This window comes from Helianthus annuus, chromosome 13 (genome assembly GCF_002127325.2).
Source record: "Helianthus annuus cultivar XRQ/B chromosome 13, HanXRQr2.0-SUNRISE, whole genome shotgun sequence".
Taxonomy (NCBI): Eukaryota; Viridiplantae; Streptophyta; class Magnoliopsida; order Asterales; family Asteraceae; genus Helianthus; species Helianthus annuus.
The window spans coordinates 43,394,351-43,403,706 of NC_035445.2; the positions used below are offsets into that span (position 1 = coordinate 43,394,351).

Sequence of the window (9,356 nt, forward strand, 5' to 3'; positions counted from 1 at the left end):
TTGAACCATATAAAATTTAGAAGTCCATTAATCAACCATGACCAGGTAAGTCAGCAATAAATTTGGAAGTTCACACAACAAAAGAAAAAACAAAGATAATCAGTCGAACGATGCCTTCGCGGCCCGCTTTCACTACTAAATAACAAACCAATCTCAAAAAACCTAAAATAAAAACCGTAAAAGGTCCAAACAGATAATCAAGATTCTATTGATGGTAACGAGGTGGTGGTCCGCCTTGTTGGTAGCCATTTTGACCATTAAAATGAGTCGGACCAGGACCCATTTCAGATTGCACACCCTGCTGCTGAGGTGGCATGTACGGATGACTATGCATTGGCATGGATTGAGGCCCTGGTGGCGGTGGACCTGGAGCCCACCCTGCTGAGGACTGATACCCTTCTGGACCAGGCATGTATTGGGTGGTGGCATTGTATTGTGGGGCGGCTGAAGGCGGCTGTTGCCCAAAGACTGGCGGTTGTGGGTTCATGATTGGAGCAGCTGGCATTGTGTAATCTCTACTCCGGTCATTGTTCACCTGAAATTCATCATATTCATTGAAGATTTAGATTATTGTTGTAATAATATTGTTTTTTTGGGCATAAACAAAATACCTTGATACTTAAATCAGTGTGACGTGAGTATGAGACGTGAAGCTTGCAAAAACCTCCATCGTAAATGCAGTGTCCTTCCAAAGCTTCCTTCGCAACCACAGCCGTCTGAACGTCTGCAAATTAAATAAATTCGTGTTATAAATTAGAATTGTTTCAACGTAGAAAAGTAGAAAAACTTATGAGCTTTTAGAATGAAATAAAATAATATATGCGGATAAATAAATCACCAGGGTATTGAATTAAAGCTTGGACTCCTCCATTTTTGTCAAACATGGCAATCTTCAAAACAGGACCGAAAGCAGAAAAGACCTGAACCAGACACAGAAATTAAAATAAATATTTGAAGTGATTTATTTAAATAAAAAAGACATTTATACAACTTGCTTGAGATATACCATTTGTAACACATCCAAAGTGACTGCATACTGCATATTCTCAATAGAAGCAAGAAGAACATTACTCTCAGATTCTATCTTCTTCCCATCTAAACCCAAACTAAACTGCAAGTGTAACAGTAAAAGAAATTAATACGAAATAACAAAAAATGAATTATAATTTTACAGAACCTAATAAAAGGCATACCTGACCACTAGCATCTATTGCTGAAGATGCAACAGGAAGCATAGGGTTTGTATAGTCCCTGAACCAACAGAAAGCTTATTAAGATATGCGAAAAAATATATATATATATATTTGACAAAACTGTCGTAATTATTTTCACCTGCTACGATGACTCTGGAATTTTACACTTAAATCTGTATGTGCAGAATATGTTATCTTAAGAGAACATGATCCCAGCTCCGGAATTAAATATCTGCAGGTTCATAGGATAAAATATTTAATATGTGTTAAGACTGTTAGTTATGCAGTCGTTTTAGAATAGGGTTTCTTGGAATGCTAAGTGTTACTACGTTAAGTTTCCTCTTACAAATATATGGATATAAACACACACACGAAGGCTTAACCTCATATTGGATATCTACTCAAACATGAATATTAAAGAAAAAACCAGTAATAACTTATTAATAATATTTAATACCTACCTGGGAATACTTCTTCCATCAAGAGCATCCTTTGCAGAAGTAGCAGTTTCTGAATCAGTAAACTGCACCAAAGCCTGAAAAAAAAAACACATGTATATTTCAGTAATCCACTTTCTAATGCGATTATGATAAAGAATCAGATATGCCTTTCTAAAAAAATTTCACACCTGGAACCCGGCTGTCTTCTCAAAAGTTGTGATTTTATGCACAAACCCAAATGCAGAGAACACCTACAAAAACACACTTTTAGCATCCAAGTAGCATATACTTTGGTTTACATAAAAAGTACACAAAAATAAAGAAAAGGGTATGTGTTAATTCAGCAGTTGAGTGCAGCTATAAAACATAAGGGAGCATTATGGTGGTCCGTTTTAAGTATACAAAGTATATTTGAATGGCTTCTCATCTGAAATTGCAAATATCCAGTGTTAGATTCCTGTCATATTTACCAAATAATTTCAACAGACTTTTCTGCAAATACTCCTTACTAACTATATACCGAACAATAAGTAATAGTCAAAATTTTGTTACTATGCCTAATACAAGTCAAAGCACACATAACAAGATTTACCTAATATAAAACCGAAGTTAAAATAGTTCTCATCTCCACAATTACAAACCATCAGTGGTTATAAAACAAGCAAAAAAACCCAACATAAATAGTTAAATACATAACCAATCATAGTATGAATTCATGTTTTTATCATCAATTCTCATTTCAGGTAATCATCCCAAACTACTGTTAAATATACCAGGGTTAGTTTAAGCCTGTCTCTTTTTAATGAGCCGGTTACGTTCTTTAGGGTATCATCGTCTTGTCTATATATACGTGTACAGTGTACTGTATCCTTTTACACACACAAATACTACTCTATCCCTACTGAGTGCTGAGTGTCAACTCTGGCGAGCACCCTTTTGTTGCCATCAAGTTTCTTTTTCCAGCAGCCACCCTTTTGCTGAGTATCAATTCAGGTGCTATAGAAATAAAACTCGATAACATCATATTTTAAATGGAATCTTTCTCAAGCTGGTTGCAAGAAACGTATGTATTTGTTAGTTACATAATGCATAAAATTGATTAGTTACTAGTTTAAAGCAAATCCATTTAAACTTCTGCTTATGTTAATACCATAAGTAAGAGAAACTAATATAGGCATATTTCTGAAAACAACCACATTACAAATTTTACATAACACCATGAAAACTAAGCCACATGCAGAAACAAGAGAAAAACTGGAAAAACAAACAGAATAAACTATCCTAAACTCTTATAACTTTAGGGATAGGAAGAGATGAAGAGGAAGAAAGAGCCAGTGTTAAGGAAGGGGAAAGGAGAAAAGAGACAAACACACATGCGCTCTTTCTCCCAAAGCAATATGCTGCCATCGAAGATAATTCCTTGAAATATGCCTGCTGATCCATTTACATTTTATGTCAAACAATTAGGCTTATCAAGCATGTGCTACAACCTACCAACCAAATAATATTGGCAATATCTATCTACTTACAACTTACCGTATTAGAACATGCAAGACATGAAAAAAATTACTTACCAGGTGTAAGACATCAATGCTGACAAGGCGGGCATCATTGCCCTCAATGGTTACCAAAAGTACATTTCCAGCAACATCTGCGGATGTTTTGTTGTTCACGATTTCTTGCCTGTTTGAGTATTGTAGGTAGACAGTTTTCCCGCGTACCTGAGCCGGTTCTGACGATGAAGCATAATACGATATCATTGCAATTGCTTGATTTTGTTCAGCCTATAAACACAAAAAGCAATGAGCCAACGAGTCAACGGCATTATGGGGACGCAAAAGAGCATAATATATCAATACGTAACGGTAACACTCACAAATTCAATGAAGGCTTGATTTCTGTTCGCTCCAACATTACACTTCGTGTTCACAACTTTACCAAACGGCTTCCCGAGTTCAATCAATTCTTCTTCGGTACACTCCCAAGGCAAGTTCCTCAGATGAAGAACCTTCGACGGAGTTTGTGTGTACCGAAACTGTGGCTGACTGGATACAGATGCCATTCGCACTACAAATCTCAATTCTAGAAAACAAAAAACAAAAATATATTAATCAGTAACCTATTCCAATCCAATTCAAAAAACAATGGAGAACTCAATAAGCAACTCATTTCCTATTCATAGTGGACAACAACGGCTATAGCGCTCGTTGTAGCATGCCATAGCTGTTAATGGAAAATAGCGACAAATAGCAATAAGGTACCTACATGCTACATAGCGAATAGCGATAAATAGCGGGCGGGGCGGGGCGGCTATTTTATAAATAGTGATAAACAAAAAAAAAATAAAAAAATATTTTATATGCATATTATATCAAAATACGCTGGTATATAGGCTGTTTTACATGTATATTTAACAAAAACCTAAAATCCAGCTATATTTAATTGCTATTTATATTAAAAAAATAAAAATAAAGGTCTCTACCATCGCTATCTATCGCTACAGAGGCTACAGCGAAACTAGACCTATACGCTAAGCTCGCTATAGTGAGCGTAGCGATCGCTATATATAGCACACTACGTAGCATATAGGTCATATGTGCTATATAGTATATAGCGATAAATAGTGACATTTTTTTAATTTTATTTCTTTTTCATTTTTCTTTCTCATCTCCACTGCTTAATACCTCAGATTTGGTCTTATAAACTATATTTTTCTGCATTTTCCTCATCTCGCTCGATATCATGTATTGTTCTGTTTCTCTACTTTGTCGCTAAACATAGGTTATTGACGCTATTCGCTATTGACAACTACGGTCCAATACAACAATTTATTGGTCAGCATGTTAACCTAACAGCAGTACAGTTACAAAAACAAAATCTATCTGTTTCAGATGCTACTCATCATCCAAATAACTAACACGAAACAGTAAATCTGAAAATTCAAATCAACCGCTAATCAAAATCAACATATGCGATGATAATAATACACCTTAATATGAGGCGAAACATTAGGAAACGAAAGCGTTCAGTATTTTACACAAATCAAGATGAAATTGATACATCGAAGCATGAAAATATGGGATGTATATATACAGTGAGATCCGTATAGGTTTCGGATGTAAATTAGGGCAGAGATAAGTTGGATTGAAAGAGGATGTTACCTGATGGAGACGATGAAGATGTTGTTGAAAATTAGGGTTTGAGATTGGGGGAATTTTGGGTTAATTTGGAGTCGGCAAGAAAAGAAACCACAGCGCGATGGATTGTGAAAGTAACGGGGCTTCAACTTGCAACCTTCACCATTTGATTCGTGTAAATATATCATCACAAAAACATTACAAACCGCTCGCTGCTCGCTTAGAAATTGCTCGAAAATGCTTGTTTGGTTTGAGGTTCGGTTGTATATGAGCCGCTCTACTTGATTCGGTTTGTAAACGAGTCAAGCATGAGCAAAGGTCCGTTCGAGTCGGTTCGGCTTAAATTATTATTTTTAATTAATATATATATATACATATACATATATACATGCACGTATATATACACACACATACATATATACGTAAATATATTATAGTTTTTTATACCGCTCTATTAGATTTTGGTCCACTATATACAAAAATTAACACCAAATCTAAAAGTTAAAACCTAAACCACTAAAAGACGGTCCGCTCATCCGCCTTAATGTCTCATACTGTTACCATAAGTTGATTATCTCCTGCTCTCAGCGTCATTGTTCGTGCAATATGAGCATCGCCTCATTGGCCACAACATTGTTACTCATAAGAAAAACATTATGCCATGAAACGTGCTTGTTTTTAAAGATATAAACACTTAACCCAACATTGTCACTATCTCTGTAATTTTAAATCAGGCGACACGGTTATCAAAATCGCACAAAGTTTGCTCGACGCTCGCTCGGAATATTCACTGCTCGGAAAATGCTCGTTTAATTTGAAGCTCGGTTTTAAATGAGCTGCTCCACTCAATTCGATTTTAAAACGAGCCAAAGCACAACCCGGCTCAGCTCGTAAAGAATCCTAGATTATTATATGTTTTGATGTGTAATATAGCTTTTATTTATGCATTATTTGATAGCTAATTTTCATGAGTTAAACTAATGTTAAAAGTTTGAGTGCTAATACGACACTTTTACATTACTAAAATCTTTTTTTATTGAGAATCGACAAATGTCTGAATAACATAATAGTATATACAACACTTCTACATTACTAAAATGCTCATGTTGTTTTCATGTTCTCTAGAAAATCCGAGTCTGATGAGGATTTTGTTGTAGGGATCCCAAGGCCCCAAGATCCTGGGATGGTTTTTGAGCTTAGGACCCCGCAGGGAGTGATGGACGATGTCGCTCTCCTTGAATGTGTTTTTCCCTTCCGGTTCGAACTGTTAAGAGCATTCCCTCAAGCTGTCGTTTGGCATTTGCACAAGCATTGAAAGGTGTCATCCATAAAGTAGTAGCGTCCCTTGGGACTATTGAAAGTTGGGTCAAACTCTTGCTCTTACCACGTTGTACCCTTAAGGTGGTTAAGCCGTCTTCCAGGCAAGAGCAAAGGTCGGGTAATCGAAAGTCCTTGCAATGTAATAGTATTTTGCGGGCCTTAGTTATGTGGAAAGAGGGTTCTGGTTTTGAGGCTTTGGTCAATTCCCTCATCGCCGATAGTGGAGAAAGGGTCATGCGTGGGGGGAGGCACACCGGGAGATAGCTGAGGAGGTTAGCCCCAACATCAAGCAATGTCTTAGGAAAGTGAGTGATGGTCACTTCACTGATGCAGTTAAGGTGTTGTGTTCCAGTGGGATTGCTCCCGGGTGGAATCTACCATGCAAGCCCTTATCGACAAACATCCGTTCGCGCCGCCCCCAAACCTCCCTTCAATGTCTCTCTCCCAACCTGTGTTATCCGTGGATGAAGACTGGATCCACAGGTGTGTGAAATCTTTCCCAAAAGGGACATCTTGTGGGCGAGATGGCCTTTGGGCCCAACACCTGTTGGACGCTCTTAGTGGCGAGGGGTTGGCAACTGCCTCGGGACTGCTTACTGCCATCACTGAAGTGGTAAACCTTTGGCTAGGGGGTTATGTCCTAAGGTGCTCACGGATTTTGTTACCTCTTTGTTAAAGCCTGATAATGGAATTCGCCCCATTGTTGTGGGGGCAATTTGGAGAAGATTGGTCTCCAAAGTAGCCATGAAGAAAGTTGGGAAAGATGTTGTTAAGTACTTGGGGGACTACCAATTTGGGGTGGGGGTCCCCAATGGGGCGGAGGCGGTGTTGCACATCGCTAACAGGTTTCTTAATTCTTTTCATTCAGATGGCTCGCTGGCCATGCTTACGGTTGATTTTTCCAACGCTTTAAACTTAGTGGACCGTTCGGTTTTGCTTCGCGAGGTCCATCGCCATTGCCCCTTCATATTCCCGTGGGTTCAATTTATGAATGCCCAGCCTGCTAGTCATACGTGGGAATGACCGCATCGGGGCATTCACAAGGGTCCAGCAAGGGGATCCCTTGGGACCTTTGCTTTTTGCCCTAGCCTTACACCCCTTAGTGCTTCAGGTGCAGGAAAAATGTAAACTCCCCTTTTATGCATGGTACTTGGATGATGGGACGGTTATCTGGGACGTTGTTCAGGTTGCTAAAGCTCTTGACATCATCAGTTCGGAGGGTCCATGTAACAACCCGTGTTTTCGAATGTCAAAGTCAAAGTCAAAGTCCAAGTCAACTTTGACTTCTTTGACTGTTAACGTTTCTTTTTACTTTTTGTATTATGTGGAGTAAGTGTTGTCTAAATGAAATGATCGAATGTTTAATCAATGCGACCGATTTACGACTGTGAATAGTAGGAAGTAACAATGCGATAAAGTTAATCAATCAATAATCAAGCTAATCGATTCATCAATCAAGCTCGAGACTCGAATTATGTGAACTCCGGTATTGTTATACGTGTGTGTGTGCCTTATGTGTTACTTGTGCGTGTTTACTTATATGTCTGGTGTGGTATTCAAGCAAATCAATCGAAAATCGAATCGAAACTCTAAAAGCAATCAAACTCAATCGAAACCGACATAGAAACGTGACTTGTAGAAGATTATATGTTAGATATAGTGGTTGAGACTGAAAGTAATTTGACTAGGAACTCTATCGTATTCGTACCATCGTCCATCGAAATCAAAACATTGAAAATCGTCGCGAAACGCCCAAAGTGGGTCGCGGATCGAACATGAGGCATCCTGGTCGAACAGGCCAGCCGATCGGCTAGCATCTTCGTAGCCGATCGAGCAGCCCATTCGATCGGAGCTCCTGGCCGACCGGCTGCCACTTTCCTCTTTTAGAGCCTATAAATAGGGCTGTCATTGTCACACTTTCTATTTTTGGAAAGCTTTGACCGAACCAGCCTTCTTCTTCACCTTTTCTCAGATTTCTCTCAACTCCGGTAAGTTTTTACTCTAATTCTTGTACGTTCTTGATCATTGCATGATTCTACACCTTTCTATCTTTCAAAACTTGATTTCTAACCGTGAAATCACCAAGATCTAAGTGTTCTTGGGTGATGTCATCATGGTGTTCTTGAAGAACACCAAACTTTGGCCTCATTCAACTATGAATAGCTTAGATCTGACCGGTTTCCACATAAACAAACTAAGATTTGTAAGAATCTTAACATTTTTATGAATAATTTCCAACTTTCTTCAACCTTTTACACTCGAAACCTTCAAACCGGTAGAAACGGAGCTTGAACCGGCTAACTAATCATTCTAACAGTTAAGAGGTTCAAGATTCGGATTCTATATACAAGGTTCACCGACGATGGGTTAAACTCTAAACCGACGTTCCGAACCGTTCACCGGCCGGATTTGGGTGATTCCTGCTCGAGCCGAAGAAACGAGTAGGAACGGAGGATATCATAGTTCGACTCGTTATCGAACTACCTCGATATGACAACAAGTAATTAAACAGCCAAGAGTTTGACGAAAGGCCGACCAGGTCAGACTTGCTGGCCGAACGGCTAGGCTATTCGAACAGCCCAGCCGATCGGACATGCCAGCCGATCGACCGGGCCAGCCGATCGGCTAGCCCATGGCGTCTCACTTTTCAAACTTCCTGAGGTATGGTATTGACGAAGTGATGTTCGATCGAGTATGCTACTCGATTGGTAAACATTACTCTTCGGATCATGAGATACTATGCTTCAACACTTGATTGATTTTACAACTCGTTCGTAGTAGGGAATGCCAGCCGATCGAACAGTCCGTTCGATCGAGCGACATCCTGTTGAGAACCACTTCAAAAGTTCCCAGCCGATCGGTTAAGCCGGCCGATCGAACGGACCGTTCGATCGATCGACCTGAAAGGTAAGGACATTTTAGTGTTCTCATATACTACAACGAAAACTTCAAAAGTTCAAATCCTCAAACACAAACACACCAGAGGAAGAAACAATCCACTCGAATGGCCCAGCCGATCGAGCCTACCGGCCGATCGAACAGGACTGTCCAAACGGACATACCAGCCGATCGAACAGCCCGTTCAATCGAACCTACCGTTCGTTCGATCGACCAGCCTATTCGATCCATCCACATTTATTTACATTTCCACATTACTCATTGTTGTACTATCGAACTATTCAGGCTAACCCTACTCTCAGCGCTCCCTTCAATCCATAATCAATCACTGTGAGTATACTCGATCCCTTTTTGCTTTTAGCACTTTT

General features: G+C 39.2%; 1 protein-coding gene across 3 annotated transcripts; it reads right to left on the reverse strand.

Annotated features, from left to right (window-relative positions):
• On the reverse strand, positions 1 to 4,946 carry LOC110897726 (polypyrimidine tract-binding protein homolog 2). Of its 3 annotated transcripts, none has more exons than XM_035981575.1 (12): positions 4,795 to 4,946; positions 3,510 to 3,715; positions 3,208 to 3,417; positions 3,007 to 3,064; positions 1,822 to 1,884; positions 1,655 to 1,728; positions 1,333 to 1,425; positions 1,194 to 1,251; positions 1,007 to 1,111; positions 839 to 920; positions 612 to 724; positions 1 to 535 (listed from the first exon to the last, which is right to left on the reverse strand). In XM_035981575.1, the coding sequence occupies exons 3-12, from the start codon at positions 3,243 to 3,245 to the stop codon at positions 206 to 208; spliced, it is 1,014 nt and encodes a 337-aa protein (XP_035837468.1). In that variant the 5' UTR covers positions 3,246 to 3,417; positions 3,510 to 3,715; positions 4,795 to 4,946; the 3' UTR covers positions 1 to 205. The 3 variants fall into 3 exon arrangements, with proteins under 3 accessions (XP_035837468.1, XP_035837467.1, XP_022000150.1); XM_035981574.1 differs by having other exon boundaries at positions 3,007 to 3,067; XM_022144458.2 differs by lacking the exon at positions 3,007 to 3,064.
• Between the last annotated feature and the right edge of the window lie 4,410 nt (positions 4,947 to 9,356).